The sequence below is a fragment of the Rhipicephalus sanguineus genome, chromosome 4, assembly GCF_013339695.2.
Source record: "Rhipicephalus sanguineus isolate Rsan-2018 chromosome 4, BIME_Rsan_1.4, whole genome shotgun sequence".
In the NCBI taxonomy this organism is placed as follows: Eukaryota; Metazoa; Arthropoda; class Arachnida; order Ixodida; family Ixodidae; genus Rhipicephalus; species Rhipicephalus sanguineus.
Genome location: NC_051179.1, coordinates 91,261,934 through 91,285,785, shown reverse-complemented (window position 1 = coordinate 91,285,785; position 23,852 = coordinate 91,261,934). Strand labels below are relative to the sequence as shown.

At 44.6% G+C, this 23,852-nt stretch overlaps 1 protein-coding gene across 1 annotated transcript in view; it reads left to right on the top strand.

The window, feature by feature from the left end:
- The window catches only part of LOC119390416 (cationic amino acid transporter 2), a 59,839-nt gene that overhangs the window by 26,806 nt on the left and 9,181 nt on the right, over positions 1-23,852 (top strand). Inside the window, exons 7-16 of the mRNA XM_037658032.2 lie at positions 2,357-2,471; positions 6,080-6,240; positions 6,344-6,405; positions 8,481-8,620; positions 8,967-9,069; positions 10,940-11,017; positions 12,876-13,042; positions 16,786-16,955; positions 17,849-17,957; positions 19,244-19,363. Coding sequence (XP_037513960.1) covers positions 2,357-2,471; positions 6,080-6,240; positions 6,344-6,405; positions 8,481-8,620; positions 8,967-9,069; positions 10,940-11,017; positions 12,876-13,042; positions 16,786-16,955; positions 17,849-17,957; positions 19,244-19,363 — 1,225 coding nt within the window. The remainder of the gene's footprint in view (positions 1-2,356; positions 2,472-6,079; positions 6,241-6,343; positions 6,406-8,480; positions 8,621-8,966; positions 9,070-10,939; positions 11,018-12,875; positions 13,043-16,785; positions 16,956-17,848; positions 17,958-19,243; positions 19,364-23,852) is intronic.

Here is a 23,852-nt window from a genome sequence, read left to right as displayed (position 1 = left end):
ACAACGAGGCAGCAGGGATCGGCAGCCCAGCACGTTCAGGTTGTCACCTGTCAAAATCGTGCAGTAGATTTAAGTAGTGCTGCGCCGCACGCTTGCCTGAGCAGATATCTGATGATGCTTATTGTGATAAGGTTGTCGGCGATAAGTCATGCTGGCGCGTTCGTCGGTGGCCGTCGCCTCACCTTCGTTCCTTCCCGATGCTTACCCGCAAAGGCGTTGCCGCAATTGTGCGGAAGTCTGAATCGGTGATCGACTGATCTACGCACTTCTTGAAAGGACTGAAAACCTTTGGAGGCACATTGTGGCGTCGGGAAGTTCAGCGGCGCTGTAAAATTTTATGGCACAAAAAGTTATCGTGGTGTGCAGGGTACGCGCTAACCGGTAGGCGTAGGACGAAGTACTACGCCTACCGGTCGGGGGTTCGTCGCGGTTAGACTGTAGTTATTTTTCGAGATATGGAGAACCAGCACTGGGGTTTCTGCGGACAGGGTGCGCCGCCCTGTTGGACACGGCCGGAAACACTTGGGCATACAAACAAATACAAGTGGCTACTAACATCAACCATGCCACCGTGCGCGATCATCAAACGAGGAAAAAGAAGCGTCGAGACCGGTGATATTGTTGTATTCACAAATGCCACAATCAAAAATGTCTTTAATAACTGGAAAAGAAATAGTCCAGAGCATAGTTGACTCCCTTCGGCCTCGCTTTCCACCAATGCACATGGGTTGGTGCTCTGGAAAACGTCACAATATTTTGTTTGAAACTGGCCTTGAAAAAGTTAAAGCACATGACAGCTTAGGTTGCATAAGGATCGCGCCGTACATTACGCATACCGTATTTACTCGATTGTAACATGTCCACGATTGTAACGCCAGGGGTGACTTTTAATTACGTCCAGGAAGAAAAATTAGAATTTCAGTATTCGATTGTAACGCGAGGGTCAACTTTAGGTTGCAAAGATCTAGAAAAAAAACTCTCGCTACATTCGAGTAAAATGCTGTTATACGTCACTGTAACCTGCACAGCTCTAGGCCGGTTACAAAACCACGACTACTAGAAAAATCGTGTGTCTACGCATGTTCAATCACTGATCACACACTGCATGTCAAGCGCGGAACTACCACGAAGTCAATTACCACTAGGTTCCTCAAAGGCATTTATTAAGAAAAATTTTTTTTAAGTATCGGGCTTAGATGACAGCCGATCACAGGTTTGCAAACGGTCTGCAGACGATGGCAAGTCGACGTCATCCGCTAACACCACTGATCTCCACTTTACACCGGCCTTTTTACATTTATTTCACGCTTCACCGTCAGCTTCAAAAACTGTTTTTTAAGACTCCGATACGAGCATTTAGTGGGCACATGCAAGCCGTTGAAAACTCCATAAAGGAAAGCGTGTAATGAAACAGCTTCCGTAATATAGGACGAGAGCTGTAACTACCGATTACATAAATGTGATATGCTCGCTCAAAACAGCTGTCACTCACTGGGCCGAATGTTCTCACTGCTGCCTGAGGCACTAATTTCAAAGCGGGCGCACAACGAGTACACTGCATACAGCGTCGAGTTTCGCTAGTGCAATTTGAACACACTTACCTGTAAGTTTACGTCGTACGGTGCTTGACACTTCGCTGAAAGGTCACAATCGCTGTTTTTGTGAAAAGCAGCTTCTTCCAAGTCATAGGACATACTTCGTATTGGACAGCTTCCGTCCTTTCGACAGCACACTCTCGCGAAGGTACCCGTCCGCGCATGTCACATCGCTGAAACCGCAGCGGAGAATAATCGGTGGCATCGCTGCTCGCCTGCTGTGCCACAGTGCAGCGAAATGTCCCGATCTTCGCTAGTCTTGCGCATTCCAAAGTACCTACAAAACGACGCACATCGAGCAAAAGCCGCGGTAGTGTCGAATGACGTTCAGCATGCGCTTGAACGTACTGCGAGGTGCGTGAAGGCACATTTAAATGTGCCGTCGTACGCCTCGCTGTGGTTCTGTATTACTAAATGTTTCTCGGCTAGCTCGCCAGGGTGGCGCATCGTGTAAATTTTAGGCGTGCCACCTGGGCAGCGCTGGCTACCCATAGACTATGCTGTCTTTTTCCCTTCGATCGACGCCTCATTCTGATTTAATTGCTGCTGTGACATTGTATCGTGTCATCTTGATCGTGGCAGCTTTTGACATGTGAATAAAGACTCACCGGGGGTCACAGGAAACAGTACTAATTACTGCAGTAATTATCATGAACTTTAGCTGAGTTTTTAACATACACATGCAATCAAACAATACAACACGTGTAATACAATGAGGTAGGTATAAATCATGGCTTGCTTGTGTTGCTTTCCTTGTGCAGATTCCCAGTGGTCATGGGAAGGGAGGCTTCTTTCCGTATGGGATTGGTGGTGTTTTAAATGGGGCTGCCTCCTGTTTCTATGGATTCGTTGGTTTCGACGTAATTGCCACGATGGGTAAGCAACAACCCCCTCCCATATGATGCATGCACACAATTGTACAAAATCGCAAGCACAAGGTGGCATTTCGTGTTATGCTTATTTGACCAAGTGCACTAGGGGTGAGTTATTTTCTGGAGTTTAAGCTTGAACTCTGTTCCACTCCAGCTTCAGTACGACCACTAATGTTAACCCTTTATGGGGCATAATGTTATGAACAATGTATGCCACCTATTGAGGGTGGCATTGTCATTTCTATCAGCTTCCTATAATATGTACAAAATTTCAGCTTTCTATTGTTAAAGGTTTTCGAGAAAAAAGTGGGACATGTCCCACTGCCCTATGAGTGTATCCATAGGCGTGTGCACAGGGGGGGGTGCAAGATCTGCCCCATACATTGACCCCACCCCCCCTAGTCACAAAGAAGGGGGGGGGGCGCACAATTTGCCTTGTACATTGACTTAGTAAGGGGGTGGCGCAGCGATAAACCTTCGCCCCCCCCCCCCCCCTGATGGGGTACCCTGTGCATGCCTATGAGTGTATCTGCAGAAGTGGGACATAGTTGTCCCACTAACCATTGAGAGGCCGTCGTTTCAGAAAGAAAAAGCACTTTTACTTTTTTTATGCGAACTTGCTGCTGCCTTACAAACCACAAAGGACAGATCCTACGAACACCTACTCTCTATCACACACAAAAAAAACTCAATATATCCATCGTACATCCACTTGCTAATGGCACTTGAGCACCAAATGTGGGTATTGGGCATGACATGTGACAGTCTAATTTTTGTCCGTGGAGGAAGCTCAACTGCTTCTACTGGCAGAGACTTCCCTGTGTGAAGCAGAATGAAAATTGGATACTGCAATCAGTTGCACACAATGTTAGACTGGCTACACTTTCGGAAATTATCACTGAAAGGTCGTCAACTTTGCATTGCACAAATTTTTGAGGAAACTGTATGGATAATGAATAAAACCACTATAATAAACCACTTAAGAACTCGCGAGTATGAAATAAACTTCTCAAGCTTGCTGCTCATGCTGAATCGGGTGGAGAGCATACCAAAATCTGATGGAAAAAGGATGAAGCGCGTGCAAGCGGAATGGTTTGTTTGGAACACGTATATGTGCTGGCACCTTGCGAATACCATAAAAACAACTACCAAAACCGCTTTCTAGAACATCCATGCAGTCGCATGAAAAGTCTGGAAGCAATCGATTCGGTGGTTTTGATCTAAAAAATTAGAGCACGGCGAAGAAAAAAGTGGGACATATAGAGTCCCACTCCCCACAAAGGGTTAAGCGCATGTTAGTATGGGGCTCTCGAGCTTTCATCCACAAAACCCCTTACGATTTCAGGGCTGTTTTGTGACATTAATTTGAGTCGATTTTGCATGCGATTTTTTAAAACTTTAAGATTGGCTTGTAATTAGGGGTGTGCGAATATTCGAACTTTTGAATATTTTTCGAATAGTGTTTGCTATTCGATTTGATTCGCACTGGAATTTGACTATTCGAACTTCAGGAAGATAAATACAGTCAACGTCCGATTTTTCGGACTCTCTAGGGACCGCAAAATAGTCTGAAAGGTGGGGCTGTCCGAAAAAACGAATTCATGCTTTTTTTATTCCGCTCAAGCGGTCAAAACGCCACAGTCACGTCCGAAATAGCTTTAATGCCTCACAGTACACTTATCAGGCATTTTGGTGCGCGCCCAGGCTCACGCGTGAATACATTCTGTACTTTCCGCGAACCCTATTTAACGGCCTGCCAACGGCCATTTGCAAATTAGTGTCTTTTGATGAGCGCCGCTGATACCAGCAAAGCGCGCAATAGATTACGGCTCTCACGCATGGAGCGTTTCGAAACGATGACGCGGAACGCAAATACTGTGGCGGAAGAGCGGACCTGAGCGGACGACTCGTCCGGCTTTACCCGATGCATGTGCGCACGACGATGCGCACACGCATCGCTGAATCTCCGCCGATTCGCAGCATTTGCTGCCGCGTGAAGCCGATCGTTCGTAGTTGTGTGCAGCACATCGTCAACCGAGCTGACGCCGTCACTGCCGGGGCGCTTGCTGTACCGTACGCACGCGTTTGCCGTGGTAGCGTTCGTTCATAGGCCTAGTTTCGACATGGCCGCTTCGTTCCCGATTGCACACGGGCACGGCGATGGCGAGCTGCTTTCGTTCGTGAAGGCAACGCGTGTGTGCGGCCATTGTGCGGCGCACATATCGGTCTCGCACAAGGAAGCAGTATGGAGGCAGCATGATCGGCGGCGCGGAGCGTTCGGGTTATACGCATCCCACTGCGGCGGGCCACATGCACTACTGAGCAGTTAGCTGAAGATAAACGGTTAGCGCGTTTGCCGCCATCACGCCTCCGCGCATTTCCGATGCTTATCCATAGAGACATCGCCGCACTGCGCCCTGACAGTGGCCCCTTCAGATTTTTGATATGCTTCACCCCATCACATCATGGCATTGTGGCAAAGCTGCCTTTCGGACTCGGCCGCAAACAGATTGACTTACGAAAGCGCAGTTTCGAACCTACGAGATTATCGATAGATGCGGCAGAGGTGGGGCCTTTAATTAATGCCGTTTCGTGCCTAAAATATGGGCAGAAAGTCCGAAAAATCGGACGCCAAAGAGGTTCAGCGTCCGAAATTTCAGATATTCTTATACATTGACATATTGACTCTGGACTTGAAGGGAGCATGCCCTTGTCCGCCACATCAGTTGGGCCTCCACAGAAGTTGAAGGAAGAGGAGAGGTTGAGGACATAGCATCTTTTCCTTTTGCATGTAAAGTGTTGTCGACACCACATTGGTTGATAAGTACAATTAAACCTATGCACTGCCTGATTCTTGATGAGAGAACTAGGGAACATTACCCCTCCAGTGATTCACCAACCTAGCCAAAATAAACACTTTCATGTTGCTGTCTCATAAGAATATGCTTAGGGATCCTCTGCAACTTTTTTTCTGTAATTTCGCTTCGAAGTATTAAAAAAATTTGACAAATATTCCACAGCTATTCGAAAAATATTTGATTTGATTCACACTCACATTTTATTATTCGAATTCGCTTCGCAATCAAAATTTTGCTATTCGCACAGCTCTACTTGTAATTAGAGTTGTGGATACGTGCAAAGCTACAGTACATGGAATGTAAGTCAAACAAGGTAGTTAGTGGCACGATGCATAGAAATTACCACACTATGTCGTATATTAGTTACTGTAGATGCCCAGTGGAATGTCCACCCCAAACATGTTAGTATTGAAACGCCGGTCTCTTGTATAACATTTCGGTAGAATACCATTTAATGTAAAAATGTTCAGGGCAATACGGTACTTATAGATGCATTTTCTGCAATTAGTGGTGCGGCATGATTAAACAATATTCTGGAAGACCTCTAAAAAATTGTTTTGCTTTATAAAAATCCTCAGCATCGGTAGCCGAAACCTTCTCGTCTGCGAGTATTTATTAAACAACAAAACAACAGTTTTCAGAATGACAATAAATATACAATGTTGAGGACAGTGTGATTACAACGAAAGCACCGTAGATTCATAACTGAGCTCTGGGTTTGGGGTTCATTCCTAAATTGTGGTCTTTATTTCAGGCGAGGAGGTTCGAAATCCCCGGCGTGCAATTCCTGTTGGCATAGTCGTCTCGCTTGGTATTGTCTTCCTGGCATACTTTGGCGTCTCAGTCATAGAGACGCTCCTCTGGCCATATTACGCACAGAACGTGTCCGCACCGCTGCCATTTGTCTTCCAGCAGGTATGTGAAACATAGTGACCTAGCACTCCACTTTTTTTTTTATCCTGTGAATGGGTATAGTAAAGTAATTGCATCATTTTGAAACCAAGTGTATGCCTTGCAGGTTGGCTGGTCAGTGGCCAAGTGGATAGTCTCCATCGGGGCTCTGGCTGGTCTGTCCACAAGGTAAAAGCTGTGCAAAGCAGCATAGTGTTTGAAGTAAAGTTAGACTGAGAAGAAAAAAGAAGGTTAAGGCAGAGTTCAAGACACTGTGAACTAATATTTTCACGTGGTCGTGACAGTGATGAAGGCGGCAGTTGGACTGTGAAAGACTGAACTCTTTATTGGGGTACTCTTGCCCAGGAAATGAAGTCAAAGTACAAGCAGTACACGCTGTACACTGATAGCAGCGATCACCGTTGTCAGCCGTCTGCAATCTGCTCGTCTGTGAAACGCTTTGGCTTTTATAAAACCTGTTATCGAACCTTCCAGCATTATCGCTCGTGCTTGCGTTAGCTCTAGAATAAATTCGGTTACTCATGTCCTCCACTTAGTGTTAACCGAACTCTCTGAAACAATCGCGAAGTTTCTAAACGTTGCGACGCGGCCTGCGACAAGCGGTGGTAACAGTTCTTGTGGGTGAAACCCGATCATGTCAGAAATGAAGGAAGAAACGCGCGTGACAATATCAAGGTACCCCAGGATATCTTTTCCACTGTCTCCCTATATCTCGAAGTGACTTGCTCGAAGTGACTTGTACCTATAAAACGCTGTTGCCAGAATCAAAGGCACGTTATGCACTTGATAAACCCAGGTGCATGTACGATTTGGCTGCACATTACTTTTACTGTAAATGCCTATTAGGGCAAGATGCATTAGAATCTACTACCAGTACTTCCTTCATAGAAGCAATGTCAGAGGTGTCCTTTCCGCCTCACTTGATATCTGCCACTGTACAATTAGGTTGATTTTGTCAATCCCATTGTGGTATAATTAGTGCATGTCTACTTTATATTTGTAATCAATGCATTATGGTTCATATGCATTGGTTTAATGAGTAAATGAAGCAAAGCTTTTATCTTTTGCACATTTCTTTCCTCAGTGCCTTAAAGGGACACTAAAGAGAAACAATGAATCGGTTTAGATGGATAAATTGTGCTCTGAGAACTCTAATGCCGTTAATATCGCCATCATAGGTTTATTAATAGAGGAGAAAATCAAGTCCAAAGTTTCATTTTTAAATTTCGCGCCGAAATCTCCCCGCAGTGACGTCATTGATTTCAAAGTGTATTTATCGTATTTTGGCGCCATTGGCTCGACAAAATTACCCCAAACTTTGTATGTTAAGTCTATGGCCCCCTCAGAGGGCAATGTACTTCATTTTTACCGAATACGAACTACGTAGTCCCTAGTAGGCGCCTTCAAAACATGTGACGTCACGGCAAATAGTGTGGAAACTTCAAGGTGGCGTCGCCACCCACATTTTGTTTTTCGCTATTTTCTCGCTTACGAAAGCTCTGCTCGCCGTAACAATGGTACCGTTATAATCGTAATAAGATAATCTACCATCGATGATCAACTTCCGGTTTCTCTTTAGTGTCCCTTTAAGTTACTTCATGTTGGGAGATGGGTGTTATGCTTTCAGAGGACCACCGATTCATATTTGGGAAGAGCCAAAAGATGGCACAAATGCTTCATGGGAACTATAGTTGCTCTACTCGAACACAAGGTGGCAGTAGTGGTACGCACAGATATGTGTGTTATGGGTAGGTGACGCAACCGTGGAGTGGAGCGTGGAGCTCTGGAATGAAGAGTGGTAATCGAAGTGTGTGTTCATCATTTGTAATGCCTCTTGTTAAGCTAGTCCTCATTTTTTTTACTTTTTGCATGGAAAGGGCAAACACGCAGTAATGACTTTAACATCAGCATAAATTGAAATGTTAATGTGAAAGTAGTAGTAAGCAGAATGCATGCTACATAATTGAACAGGAGTGGATTGGGCATTCTCTTTGCTGCTAGTTTCAAAAGCAGTGTTAGCCCTTGAATACACGTTTCACTGTTCTGCATCCTGAATGGGGACACTGTTTCCAAACAGGGGCGAACTTAGAAGCTAATGCTGCATGTCAATGGCCTTCGACTCGTTTGCATTTCAGTTCATGCTGGTATATTACTTGTTGGCATTACCGGCTTTCTTAGTTGTTTAACCAAAAAGTGTGCACTCAGCATTGACGCTGGCTAACCATTTCGGCCTGACCTCGCAGTCTTCTGGGCAGCATGTTTCCTCTTCCACGTGTCCTCTATGCCATGGGTTCGGATGGACTCATCTTTCGCTTCCTGGCCATCGTGCATCCACGCCTCAAGACGCCCCTGATCGCCACCGCTTTGTCGGGTGTCTTTGCTGGTCAGTGTGGCAACTTGGAATAACTATCACGTTGGCATTGACAGAGGGTCTGTCCTGCAAGTGGCGCTGTGCTTTGAAACTGCACGTTCATTGCATTTTTGAAAAACTTACGGGCCTCACCAGTTATACGGGAATCGATACCAGCTGCACGTCTTTGGAAGGAAATATGCCTTATTCACTGTTAAGCCTTCTGAGATTCGTCTGTACAGCCACAAGGCACATGTAAAAACTTGTGTTCAATAGCGGACCTCCTTTGTTTTTCTTTTGCCACATTTCAAGAATATTCAATTTACTGGAGCAAGCGAACTCGGTAGCTCCACATTCCAATGATTTCACGTCGTTGCAGGTGTGATGGCAATGATGTTCAACGTGGAGGAGCTGGCCAACATGATGTCCATCGGAACCCTGCTCGCCTACAGCTTGGTGGCTGTATCTGTGCTCATGCTGAGGTAACGAACACCGCGCAACGTTTCGGAGCGTAGAACTTGCTTGGCATTTGATCTGCAGTTATTGCTGCCTTTCGGAAGAAATGAACAAAGAGAAGCCTGTGTGCGACATTTAAAACTCTAACGTTAGCTAGTTGGGTTGCACATACTTTCCTTGGCGACTGCACTTTGGTCACGGAGAAAGGTTAGTTTTAAAACATGACGTGGTCCACTGATGAAGGATACTGTGATAAGAAATTTGCTAACTCGTTAAAAAGCCAATGACCGAGCAAGATTACCACATGTATGCTCAATCATTTCTGCGGGAAATCTTGCATCGTGTGAACCTTTGTGTTCGTATGCTTTTTCTTACCCGCAGCGATGCATTGTAGCCTATGCTTGCCCATCGTATAAATGCACAGCATCTGATTTTTTATATGCTTATACCTTTGTCCACACCTTTGGCACTGTTGCCCATGAGAGAAAGACCGGTGATCTTTCTTGCACTGCACTGTGGATCTTTCCACTGTGTATATTTAAGTGTTGGAAAAATGCTTTTCAGAATGTTGCAAGCTGCGTTAGGAGACTGACTCAGTGCTTGTAAAACAGAGCCAGGAAGCGTTACGGTATGATTCGACACCATGCCTGCCATGGTAACTTATTGGCTAGAGTGACTCTCTGCTAAAAGAACTTGCTGTTGGGCTAGTTGATAACATACCATCGATAATTAAGAGCTTGTGATCATCTGAGTCCTCCTGACTTCGAGGTTGTGGATTTGATCGCTACTGCCGTGGCTACGTTTCGATGCAGTTAAAAGCACTCTTGTACTTGTATTGAGGTGCACATTTGGTCAAAATTAATCCTAAGCCAGCGGGCCTCATTATCATATCCTGGTTTTGGCACACACAACCTTGGAGCTTTTATTTATCACACTTTTGGTGATTTTTGTCTTTTCTGGCACTGTTTGCAAGCCTTTATTAACCAGCCAGCCTGGCAATATGTCTTGACCTTTGAGCAGGTGATGTCATGCACCTGTTTGCAGCTAACTGACATCGATATTACGACATCACTCGGAGTGCTTTCATGGGAAAGCTCCATAATCAATAATGCAGAATACATGACTGTCAGGAATGCCCTATTTCGCAGCATTTCTTGCTGATGTGGCTACGCAGACACTATTGTCAACTAGCAGTTAATTTAATGTTGAGGAGTGATTTATGAAGCGTTTAAAAAAAATTGCATGTTCACTGCAAAGTGTTTTGTGTAATGTGTTTGTAATGCACGAATGTCTTGTATTTGCACCTGGCCCTTTGCACTTTTATGGCATTTGAGCGATTTGACCCGTGGACCAAGAGTTGGTCTTGTTTTTATTTATTTCTTTACCTGCACTTATGGCACGTAACCTCACTGGAATATCTTTCTGTGCATGCACCCCTGCCGAGAAGTGCTTGTGCTCCCATTTAATAATTATAAAAGGGTCATTTAATAAAAATTAACAAGAAATAACAAGTGGACACATATTTATCAAAGCCGAAGAAAGTACGGAGGCAGTAACTTACTAAACCAGCACAGTTTTGCCCTCTGGCAATGACCAGTGACATGTGGCACTTGTTTGATTTAATTTGTTCAGAATTAAAAAAAAAAGTCGTGTTTGCTTACTCATCATTATTGTTCTTTTGTGTTTTCCCTCATCAGTCACCCTGTTTGTTTCAGTAAAGAGTGGCGGCTTTGTTTCTAATTAAGGACTTTTGAAGTGGATTAAACTCTACTTAAAAAGAAAAACTGTAGTGAACTTTTGGGTGCTTCCACGTGGGTGCTGGCTTTTTTCCTTTCTGTCTCATTGGTGGTGACTCTTCCTCACCCTCGTGCCCTGCTTGCTCTGGGCGTCCTCCAGATACGAACCTCTGAACCCCCAATCCATCGCCTCTCCTGAACCATCCCTTTCCGTGTCCATCTCAAACAGGAGACGAATGTAAGTGCCGGCCTGCCTTTCCCTCGCTTCTTGCGTGCTGGCGATATTTCCCGCTGTCTTTCTTTTCTGTGATTGCTCGCTCACACAGACGCACTTGCACATTGCATGGCTGCATGCTTGTTTTGAGTGGCTTCCCCCGCATACCTTTAGTTGTCGCAGTTTTGCTGTAGCTTCTGCCTTGTACTCCGTGCTCTCGTGTAAGAGAAATTAGCCCTTGCGAAACTGTAAAAAAATAATAGAATGTCTGCCCCGCATTTCACTGAGCTTGATTACTGTGAGAGCAGCTGCCCAAACTTCGTTCAACCTTCCAAACTCTGTACTGAACTGATCGTAAGTTCTTGAAGTTCCCCAACAGTGTTCAGCGATTGCAGTGCAACAGGAACATTGGTTACCGTGACTACAGTTTCATATTACACACTAATGATGACATAATGATAGCAAGTTGATGACAAAGGGGGTACGGATGACTAGGGTGTTGACAGTGACAACACTAAAGTTCACTTACTAGCGAAACACCAACAGTAGTCTGTGGCACTAAAAGCCATGCTGAGAAAGAGGAAAGATTGCTGGATACCATTTGCACCGCTGTACGCTTCGGGAGTGCCTTCAACATACCGTGCGGTGCCTCTGCTATGCTTATTGGCTATTGCTAGACGAGAGTTCTTGGAGCATCATTAGTCCCTCAGATTAGTGCTAGGTGTTTAGAACGCTTGCCTTTCCGTCTTTTGATGGTGGGTTGAGGTGGTCAGTTATGGCAAAATCTTGTCAATTAACTTCCAGTTCCATGCTCTTAGCTTCTTATGGTCCTGGAACAAAACCCTAGACACCAGACTTAAATGTTTTTCTGACCGGTATACCAACAAGGTTCTGCTGTACTTATGGAGTGTGGCAGTTTTTCTTCATCAATTTCATTTAATTTAATGTAGTTTAATTGTCCCAAAGTTTTGCGCTCTTATGTCAAATGAAAAACAAAATAAGACTAGTCAGTTTCAAATTTGATTGCTAGTGCATTGAACTAGTACAACTTGTGCTAGCTCTATGGAACATTTATTTTTTGCATATTCAAATGAAGACACCTGCTCTGTTGCTTTTTAGTGTACATAACCCTTTTCCAATAGCACTTTCTTCTGATCATTTGTGAAAGCCACAATAAATAATTGTTTTCAGGAAATGTCCGAACAATGTTCTGTTGTACTGTGTATGTCGAATGTTGCTTTTGTATGTTCTTACCACGTCAAAGTAATGGAAGCTCACTGCACGAGATTAACGCATTTTCACTTTCGTTATCACCTGTTGTATTGCATTATCAGTAAGTGTTCTAACGTGTGTTTTTGAAGTGGGCACTAAAAATTTGTCTGCATGAATGCATGCGATTACAGTGTATGACAGAAGCAGTCGTACGATAGCATCTCTGCAGTGAGTTATTAGAACAGTCATTCGAATTTGCTTAGCTGTAGTGTACAGTGTCATGATGAGCAGGATGGCGTCACTCGCTGATGGTTATGCTAAACCCATGCTCTTGAAAACATGCTACTGATACCACTATTCGGAAAGGCAGTTCTGTTTCTTGTTGGCTAAGTCAAGAGGATACAGGCACACAGGCTGTTGTCATAGCATCCTCCTCCTGATAGGTTAGTTATATCTAGTTCAGTTGCCCACTGCAGTTATGTTCTAAGGAAGTTTAAATTTTTTACTTATGCGTTAGGAACACCCAAGTTCTCCATAGCCTTGCACATCTACAGCCCCCATAACACTCACATTACTCCAAGGCTGTAAATACTATCGTTCAGTCTGTTGCCCTTGACCTATCTGAAGCTCGTGCCAAATTTCTTGACTCCACCATGCTGCCGACACTCAGGTATGACGTTACGCGTCCATCTGATGGCGATGCCGATGCACCAGACTCAAAGCAGCCCGATGACCAGAAGCGACGAAGCATCATAACAATGCTCTTTAACCTGGACAAACTCTCAAGCCCCACGGAGGCCACGTCTTTTCTCGTCAAGGTTCTCACCCTGTCCCTCGGTAAGTGAAACCCTTCAGTGGAATGAGGCCCTGTGTTATTGTGACATTCAAGTGCAACTGAGCCAGTGGTTCCGAATAAATGGTCAGTTTCCATTCAGTGCAACGAGCAGAAAGTGTAGGAAGCATCTTACAATACCCCACGAGGCTTTCTAGCCTCTACACAGGATAGAAAGCATTGGAGAAGAAAAAAAAATCGTCGCCCAAGCACTCCATACAGGTGGTTAACCAGTGAAGCTGAAATGTGTGCCCCCGGTGTTTATTACGGGTTAATCCCGACAGTCCATTAAAGCCTTTGTGTTTCTTAGGTAGAGAACATCACTGACGGCACAGCTAGTGGCGTGCCTCTCTTTCTCTTTTATTATTTTTGCACTTGCTCCGCATTTGCACGTGCCTTGTTACGTTTTTAGAGACCCAAGTGGTGAGTAGTGGGGGCTTGTCCAATTTCTGTGACACATATATGCTAGGAGTTCTTCCGTACATTGCACGGACGAATATTGGTTTTGCCTAGCCATACACAGCTTCGCTGCAAAAATTTTTATGCATGTTGTGCTTGCATCCACACAGCATACAGTATTTAAGAGTGGGTGTAGAAACACAAAGGCAAAAGTTCATGCAGAAAGCACTATTAGGTGTCCTGGCGCTCATTGGCCATTGAATGGCCCTTGCACCAATGAACACCATATAAGTATCATCAAAGCACTATTAGGTACAGCCAACAGAAAGTGACATTCGTACCCCAGAGCTCTACATTTTGTAAAAGCTTTAAAGCTAAGTCCTCATTCAAGAAGTGATGTCAAGGCCATTCTTGAATGATGGGCCAGATTATACGCCAACCAAGATGTTTCAAAGATTCAACATTTCGAAACTGGAGTGGCTCCATTTTTAATGGTGAGGTCAGTACAACCAGCATTGCAGCTTTTGAATCTTTTCCTTTCATCAGCGGCAAACTGAAGAAAAATGCTTGCAGGAGGCATCAATCCCTTCTCGCTTGTGTCTCACTCAACATCGTTCATATAGGGTAAACAGATCAGGCTACCCTCCACATCGGCATCCCTCAAAGTCCCTGAAAAATATAGTGGCGCCAACTTTGTCCTTTCGCCTCTGCCTCCTCTCCTAGCAGCTGCAGCAGCGCATCTAGCGTGTCCTGCAGGAAACTACGGATTTTTCCCGCTGTAGTAAAAACTGCTTCTTTCTGCTGTTGTATCTGTTTGCTATCACTGGCATAGCATGTCGGCATATCGAAGCACCCAGAACCACCGTACGAACAGACTCAAGAGCGGTCGACCACGCACCGATCAAGTAAACAACAGACGAACAAGATGGTGCTCACACGATCTTCTAAAAAGCTAGTGTGCCACTCATAAAAGCTAGCGATTTCTAAGCACTGCCGAGTTTGCAGTGGTGCCGCCATCAGAAGCGAGCACTTCCGTGCACTCACAGATCTTGTACTGTACATTTTTATACTGTCAGGCACCATGAAAATATGCCGGACTTTTCGCGGACTTTTCACACTGTGTCACTTAGAACCGCAGTGCCCTTGGGCACTCTAGCAGAAGAATTGCACAAGCCCCTCTTTCCGGCCAATAGCCATGTTCCGCGAGCTGCGCAACTCAACTAACTTCATTTGCATTCTACAAAGCGCACGGGAGAGGAGGTGCCTGTACACTGACACGAATGGCGCTACTTCAGTTATTTTTAGGGACTTTAGGGTAGCCTACTGTGGTTTGCATGCTTCCCTTGTTCTGACAACTTGTAACTTGGTGGGTGAAAGTCTTGGTGTAACTGTTCTTGACTAGCTTATTCACCACGGCTCTTTCAACTGTTCATTGTATACCAGCACAAATAAGCACAGCCTTTTCAGATGTCACTTATTACAGTGGATAATGTTTCATGAACAGTTTTGTAATTGGAACTGCTAGTTTAGCGCAAACTTCATAGACAAGGCATGAAAAATTGAGACACAAGCTCTAACTTTTAACTGAATATTTATTGTTCGGACACGCATTTATAATGGTAACCACGCCCCTGTGCCACTCCACTTCCACAAAGCATGACAACCTAAAGTGATAACTAGTGAGCTTACAAGATAAAAAAAAAAATTACAGCATATCCACGGGTGAATGATGAAGAGCTTGGGCGAAGCTCCTGAAGCAATCATGGTCTCGGGATTCGCTTCTCGTTGAGCCCGTTTCGCAGCGGCGTCCTTGGCGTGCACAGTCACGGGATTCGCCTGGCTGCCGCCAAGCGAGCGCCCACCGCTGCGCATCGTCCATGCTCCGCCAACGATCCGACACGTACGGCGACGATCCAGGAGAATGAGAGAGGCGCTCGCTCCCCGCGCATCCCCGCACAGCAGCCAGTCGGAGAGCAGCGGCACTTCCAGCACCATCTAGTGTCGATTCACAAATTGCCATATTGCACACAATTCTATTGGACCAATGCCATCTAGGAAATGAGACGAGAAATGGTGATGACGACACAGATTGTGTACAGCGCCATCTAAAAATATCGTCCCTGAACTGCAGTTTGTATGTACTTCTATGAGACAGCGCCATCTATTGCATAATACGGGAGATCCGTTTACGCCGGACAACGGAGACGTGACAAGGTTAGACTAAGAGGAGCTACGCCCCTAAAAGCATCAGTTAAACGCAAACCAAGAACCTGTACATAATTCACTTGGCGCTATCACATGCTGCACTTCGACAGCTCGATTCTTTCTTTGAAAGGGCAATGGATGGCACACTAATAGACTGGTCATCATCCTTGGCGATTTCTGCTGCTTCTATTATTTCTCGTGTTCTTTGGTAGGCATGAGTGTAGAGCGCTCCGCATTTTTCAAATTCAGGCATACATCGACAGCTTCAGCAATGCTTTGCCATGTGACCCTGTAAACCATCCTGTGCATTATACAAATGCTCCCTGGGGCAGTATAATGTCCAGGATGGTTTACAGCGCCACATGGCGATTTCAAGCAAAGCCAAAGTGCAAGCGCCCTCCAGGTCTTATCTTTCTTGGCATTTACCTCGAATTTTCGCTCACAGCCAACGCTGCTTTCTCGCTGACAATCAAAGGCGCCGATGCCACCGACACCAGAATTTCTGTTAAACGTGTTCTTTAACACTGTTGCATTAAAATGGATATCCTTATTAATGGGTCAATGTTTATCTAAAGACATTTATTACGGCATATTTTAGCCCCTGTGTTACTTTTTAAGGTCGATAGCTCTTGGTAACAATGTGCAGAAAGGGAAACATGCAAAAGGGGTGCCTATTGCTCATTTAAGTATACATACCAGCTTAGCAAAATACATAAAGGAACGATTTCTTTATAGAGACACGGTCATGTTCGGCCATGAAGTTTCATCCATCAAACAAGCTTGGCAAGGTAATGTCAGCCCGTGCTCGATATAAACCAGCGCCCAAGCAATGCATGGTGGCTGTTGCACAAATCAAAGCATGTCTGAGTGATCATGTGGTTAATGCCAGCGCCACTTCTAAAAGATGAATGGGAGGCTTTCCTCCATATCTTACTACTTGAGTGCCATGGAGCATGGAAAGCTTGGGAGAGGTCCCGGCCGACCTAGCTGTTGTCTGAGAAAGTGTAGCTGAAGTTTCACGTTTTTTTTTCGTGGAAGAGCACGAGTTGTATTACAAGAGACTGGAAGGAACGATAGACACTTGCTTTGGAATGTTGAAAGCCATCAGTTGACCATTGTTTGCCATCCTCTTCCTTTTCAACAGGGGCCCTGTTCATGGCTCTGACAGCACTGTTGGTGTTTGCTGAAGCCGAGGTGCTGGCTCTTCAAGCGTCAGCCGTGGCACCCCTTGCACTCATGGCGCTGGTGTCTATCTTTTGTATCGCCTGCATCATGAGGCAACCCAGTGCAAGCACCGAGAGCCTTGCATTTGCGGTGAGCCACATTACACCTTTCTTTCTTGCGTGTTGTTATGCACATCTTTGTGCGTATGCTTTCCAGTGTTTCAAAAGCTGGGGAAAAGAGCACCACATAACTTTTAAAGCCTACTCACAAAAAACCAAATGTATGCAACCAGGTGTGGTACTTAGCATGCTGCCTATGCAAAAGGCTTTCTTTGTAATATGAAAGCATTTCTTGGCTGGGCTGACAAAAATGCAGCCAGCTGGCATCCACAAAAACTGTGTCATGAAAGCGCATAACCCCCTCCCTCTGGAACTGATGCCCAGCTGGTGTTGCCGCAGCGACAATCGGTGCGCGCTCCACTATGCTGCAGCAACCACCTGCTGCTGCGGCGTAGAAAGAAATCCCCGCAGCAAAACGGGAAGCCTGACTTGAAGGGGAGAACTCGTAGTTGGATTACTGTGTAAGCATAACACGTTGCAAATGAAGTAGCGTCTATAAAAGGATAAGGGATTCTGCGAGTTTTTTAGCAAGTTCTTTTGCTCTAAATAAGTCATCATTCTTGAGACTCGTCATGCTTGATTTGCCCCCAGAATGTCTATTTCAGTGAACCAGTACAGCTGCCACTGGTGGACCTACTGGTGGCCTTAAATGACCCGAAATCTGTAAATTTTCTCTCTTGAAACATTGCGATGCAAACTGAACTAACGTAGAGTACTGGGCGAGTTGGTATGGATTCATGTCGAAGCAAAGCGCGAGGAAAACAGGACACAGTAAAGAACACACGGTAGTTCCCAGTTAGCACCTGTCCTGTGTGTTCTTTACTGTGTCCTGTTTTCTTCGTGCTTCGCTTCGACATGAATTGCGATGCAAATTTTTTTTTTCTGCTGTTATTTTAATGCATGCTCATTTTGGCACTTCTACAGGTTCCACTGGTACCGTTGATCCCATTGTTCAACATGTTTGTCAACCTATATCTTATGATGCGTCTTCCACCAGCCACCTGGGCTAGGTTTGGTATCTGGATGGCTGTAGGTGAGTGACACGATCGTCTCAATGCTCTATGCTCTAGTGTTGACACGAATCTAGCACAGCAGCTGAGCTGCAAAAGAAAATGTTGAGCTGCCATTTCAGTCTTGAGCAAGCACTCCTGTTCATTTTCACTGCCAAAGCTTCACTGGAGTGGGAACTATGTCGACAAAAATTATTTGTAGTGAAGAGACTTCTTTTCTATTACTTTTTGTGGGCACCTGACGAGGAATAAAAAAATTTTTAGTATCATTGTAATGTTGTTTGTTGTGCCAAGGGCCAAATATGTCTGTGTAGGGCAAGTGAGAAAAATATGGTTACACTCTCAAAGCAGTTTCAACCGTTGCACCATGTTTTTGTCACATAAAAGTAATCATCTAACGTGTGGGCCTTTCCTTGCTCTAATGTAATATGATTCATTCTTCCAGTTAATGAACCGCATGTGCTCTATCAGCGTGATACATTTATACCTCAATATAATGCACTTCAATATAATGAAGTAAACTTTTTATCACTTTATGTCCATGGAACAAAATCTGTATTTAACCTCAATTTAATGATAGTGCGGTTACCTGTACCTTCAACATGACAATGTTTCACTACTGCTATGTGGCTGTCAGAAAATGCGTACATTGCCAGCCTGGCGTGGTCGCTCGCAGTGGCGCTTGCCATATCTTCAGAGGAAATCAGTAGACGGCTCATACCTTTGTATGCGTTGTTCACATAGCAAAGTTTGTGTTGAAGCCATAAACTGCACGGAAGTCTCTTTGTTTCCGTGTTTCCTTACGTCAACACGTTGAGTTATGCCAGGTCTCATGCTAAAGGAATGAGCTCCTAGCTTACTTCATATAACATTCCATTTGGTTGCTATTGTATTCATTATTTCGTCCTTGTGGCAGAACTAACTTATTTTTTTTTTTCTTTTTTGCTATATTTATTAGTTTTTCATACCGTCGTATTGCATGCTGACATTCTTTTGCGGCATATTCCGTGTTAAAAGGAAGATATTGGTGACTACACGTTTGAAATATCAAATATCATTAATGAAATTCAGTCGAATGAAGCAGATTGCAAATTTTTTACTGACTTCATTGTGGTGATGCTTAACTGTATAAAATTCTTCATAAGAAAGCAGTAAGCTTTTAGCTTTCAAGAAAGAAAGCACAAGCAAGCCGGAGGAAAATCATCGCTGTGTCACAGAAAGACACCCCAGAGGGTGCAGTTGTTTTTAGAGTGCAGCATAATATGGCAACAAGAAAAAACATAATTCTAACCCTGCATTTCTATGGCAGGGATGGTGATCTACTTTGGATACGGCATCTGGAACAGCTCACAGAGGAAAGCATCGCCCCCTATCCTGGACGAAGGGGCCGGCTCAAACGAGTCCTCTAGCTCCGATCACAGTGATGACGGTGAGAGGCAGCCGCTCATGTCCTGCTGACAGAGCATCCCAGCAACAGCGGCCCTCCCCGAGGCCGCTGTTGTCGCTGCGGAGGAGGTTGAGCTGCACGCTGAGAGAAGGCACACGCTGCTGGGCGGTTCGGCGAGCCGCCCCTGCATCGTTCACGCCACGTTGCTGCTGTTGTGTGCTGTCGGGGCCTCTTGTGTGCTGTCATGTTGCGTACCTGATGGGAATGTGTCTGTTGCCCACATGCCTTGCTAACACGTCGCTTCGCTAACCCGCCTGCTGCTTTGAAAGCCAGTGTCCAGTGTCTTGTAACAGCGTACAACTAGCAGAGGGCAACTAAAGCAAAACGAATGAAAAAAACATGCAGCTCTCAGACTTCAAAAGTGCGGTAGATCGAACTAGTTAGTAAGTGTTCCTACATTCTTCTTGCTGTGTATACTAAAGCCAAGGAGAACTGAGAGGTGACAATGGTTCGCATTTGAGATTGTGCGCCACCCACTCTCGTCTCTCCGTGCACTATCTATGGTACACAGTGCAAGAGGGAAATATGTCAGTGTGACCTGTAGCAGGTGCAAAAATGAAGTGTTTCAGCACTACGATGTGTGTACATACTGTGCTTTGTTCGTTTGTGTATCTTAGCTGTTGTGTCTTAACTGTATCTTAACTGGTTCATGACCAAACCTGGCATGGTCCGTGTAGGAACATCTCGTGGGAAACGTGTTTTTGCGCTGCCCGTTTCGAAGTGTCTCATAGAGTTACTGCCTGGAACTGCATCTGACGCATGCACATGGTGTGCAGATGTTTCAAGCTTTCATTGCACATACCCTGCACCACAGCTGCACACTGGTCACAGCTAAGTAGCTAGTACATACACTGAAAAATCAGCTGTTGCCATGTTTAGAGGCATGGGTTCAATATTCATCATCGATGTCGGAGCAATCTTACTTGGAGTGTAGGGAACCAATGACTTGTGTTGGATTTCTCTGATGGTCCGCTTGGTTTCCATTGGCTTTTAGTAAACTTATTTTATCTTCCTTCGCGTTTCATAGTCTTCACGCGAGAATCAACATGAAGAAACATTGTGTGCTGAAAGTAGCTTGGAAAACTACAGCTAGTTGGCGAGATGGGAACTTCACAGGCTCATTTGAGGCTATCGTTGTTTCTCTGAATTAAAACTGTAAATTGGGTAGTTAGATGTGGTTCACAGTAAAGAATACAGCAGTGCAAACACAGTGACGAAAAAATGAACTGATGATGCGAGCATTGGTAATGCCTGTTTCTTCTTTTGTTCTGATTGTGCTGCATTATACTCAATTCCTTCTCTGCTTTTAACGTAGCTTTCATCCATGTCTCCATTTACAGTTTCTGTTGCTCTCTAATATGCCAAGTTAACTTGGTCTGCAGTACATTCCCGTCCTAATGTCCCAACTTCACTGTAGCACGAATCCGTCCAGCTATGGGTGGACAAACTAAGGTCATAGGACACAGCCATCACGGTTACGGTGCTCAGCTGCTGACCGGAAAGGCATGGGTTCAGTCCTGGCCGTGGATGTCGCATGTTGATGGAGGCGAAATGCTAGGGACCCATGTACAGTGCAATGTCAGTGCAAGTTAACACTGTGTCACTTTGAGACATTAAATCCATAAACTACCTAACCAACCAGCACTTTTGAGTAACCAAACCATTGACTTCTTTTACTGGTGGACCGATCCCCGCAAATGGGGACATCGTAATCTCATGAGACGCCATCACTAAGCTGGCTTTTCACTTTTTTGCGTCCCCGATAATGAGGGGTTCGCCATTAATGAAATTTCAACCTCGTTTATTATAGCATAGCTGTCCATTAGTTGCTACTGTTGTAATACAGGACACCATGCCAGGTTTAGTGTAGTGTACAAATATTGATAAGTACCAATTGCGAGAAAAGTTTTGAAAAGATTTCCATGTTCAGCTGTACTCTTGGACACTGGCCTTCATCATTTAGTGATGCTGTTGCTATCCTAACACTGAAGTTGATATGCAGATTGAAGTGGTGCACTGGTGTGCTTTATTTATAGGGATTTACTGCTGATAGTGCGGGGACCAGAACTTAGTGGCATTTTTGCCACATCGATTTCTATCACTGTATTCTGTTTGACAATGGAAAATATTTAAAGAATCAACATTTCTATAACTACTTTATTACAAAATTTAGTTAACTATTACAACTTTCTATTTTCAAATACACCTGCAGCCTCGAGGATGGGCGTTCTTGTTCACACCTGTGTTGGGAATGTCCAGGCGCTAGAGAAGTCGCACTGGTCTCCCCTAGAATGCTGCGTTAAGTGAATGAGCGTTGCATGATGAGACCTTTATGTCAATTTAGAAGAAGAGTTCAATGACTTCAACATTGCTGAACCGGACGGTCACTGAACCTGCAAGGTATAAATGTAATTTCCGTCGTGTAGGCCGAATAAAGCTGGGGAGGTATCAACAGCGCCACCTTTCCTGGAACCTTTCAAGAAGCTGTTTGTAATATTTCCACCTGCGCTGCATTATAGCAAGTTTTCACTTTAACTCTTCAGAGTTAAATCTGATCTGTTAGGTGGGAGCATCAAGAAATTGCCTGGAGTACTCTAGTTAGCTAGGCTCTGAATTACAACTGCAAACATAGGTTATGGATCGCAAATAAGTCGTTGCTTCCACTTGCACTGTTGTCGAGGATCTCTCTCATGCGACCGCCAATTCAGTAAACTTACTTCTTCAACAGGGCTCTTCAATGGTAGACGAAATCCATCCCAGTATTGGCACCAAGCTGTTGAAGACAAAGAAGCAAAGGGGTTAGTGAGGGACCTATTCATTTAATGTTCTTAGTCGATAGCGGAAGAAGACTAAGCTAGTTCTAAAACTAGTTCTGTTCTATCAACGCTGATCTTTCTACTTTGTCTTCTCTTTTGACCCAACGGTAGGGTTTGCAGCAGCTTTTATCTCGCTTAGCAAGATGTTGCGCGGGTGAAGAAATGTATTAAAGTGGGTTGACTGGTGCACATTTATGTAGGAGCTGCACTGAAGATAAGGATGGGATACATGGTGTGTTAACCTACACTACATTCAGTCTTCCATTGTATTATATCTATATAAATTAGCTGCAGTTCGAATGGGATTACAAAAACGCAAAAAAGATTCTGAATACTCTGTTGGCAAGTAGGCCAGTAGTCATACCGCAACAGTATGTTTAATGAATCTTCCGTGCTGCTCTATTTCTCAACTGTCTGAAGAGAAAAATGAACACATCAAGCAGTCGACAATTTTGAAGAGATTTTGACTGATCGATTTACCCGCTAGAGTGAACCAAAGAGCTAATATTTAAGTACACCCACAATAGGTGATAAGATGACTCCTTCGTGGTTTATGGTTCCTGTGAACTTTTAAACATGAAATTTTGCCCATGCTACTCGTCGCCAAAGACTTGTGGCGTGTTCTTCCTGGTCAGGGTGTCCCTTTTTTTCTCTGCTTTCAGGAAACTTTCCTCATTGGACAGCTCATTTCAGGCCACGCAGCTTAGTATCAGTACCAACGCATATTTGTCATAATTTGTACTTATATGTTATTGTCCATTTGGACAGTCTTACTTGAAATTGGTGTGCTTGCTGAATGTAACCACATTTTGAATGAGCCCATTTCATTCATTGAAGTTAAATATAGAGGCATAAACACAGGCACAATCCAGCTGTGGTAGCATTTTGAAATTCAGCAGAATGATAAAAGTTTAGATTTTGTGCAAGTATACCCCCCCCCCTAAGGGCAATATGCAAATGGTTAATGCACACCTAAACATTGTCAGTGTTACCGGCGGGTGGTGTGTGTTGATCTCGTGCACCTTCAGCATTCAAGAAAAGCTTGTGTCTGTTGACACAGGCTTCTTTTTGGACTTTACAACATGTGTTAGGTCGGGCAAAGTGCACTGACATTTCAGCTGCATCTTGACTTCATGAGCATTGCCTCTTCTAAAGTTGATGTGTGCTGTTTATTCGTCAATGCACTGCTTTTTGTGTCTTTCGTCTGTCTTGCTTTGCGCCTGTGAGTGAGGTGATATGTGCTGAGCTTTGCAATCTACATCTTAACTTGTCTGTGAGCAACCTAAAGCCAACATTCTTAATTACTCTCTGGTGCCTGACATGCCATTATTCATGACATGACGCCCACCACAAGAACTAGGTGCAGTGACAGGCATCCATTCAATGCGTCCAAGACTCTACCACCAAAGGGAACCTAAAAAATTCTGGAAATCTTCAGAGCTGATAGTTATGCAGGGAAAGGGCAACAATTTTCGCCCTGTGTGCTTTGGGTTGGAAAAAATCAGTGCCTATAGTCTGGCTGTCGTGTGATCACAAGTTTGGACACCGGGGTCTCTTTTCGAAGTTGCTCGATTCGGGAATTCGCGTGGTGAGCGGGTCTTTATGTACTACCATTCTGCACGTGTGTTCCATGTTATTACAGCCGAACCGCTTGA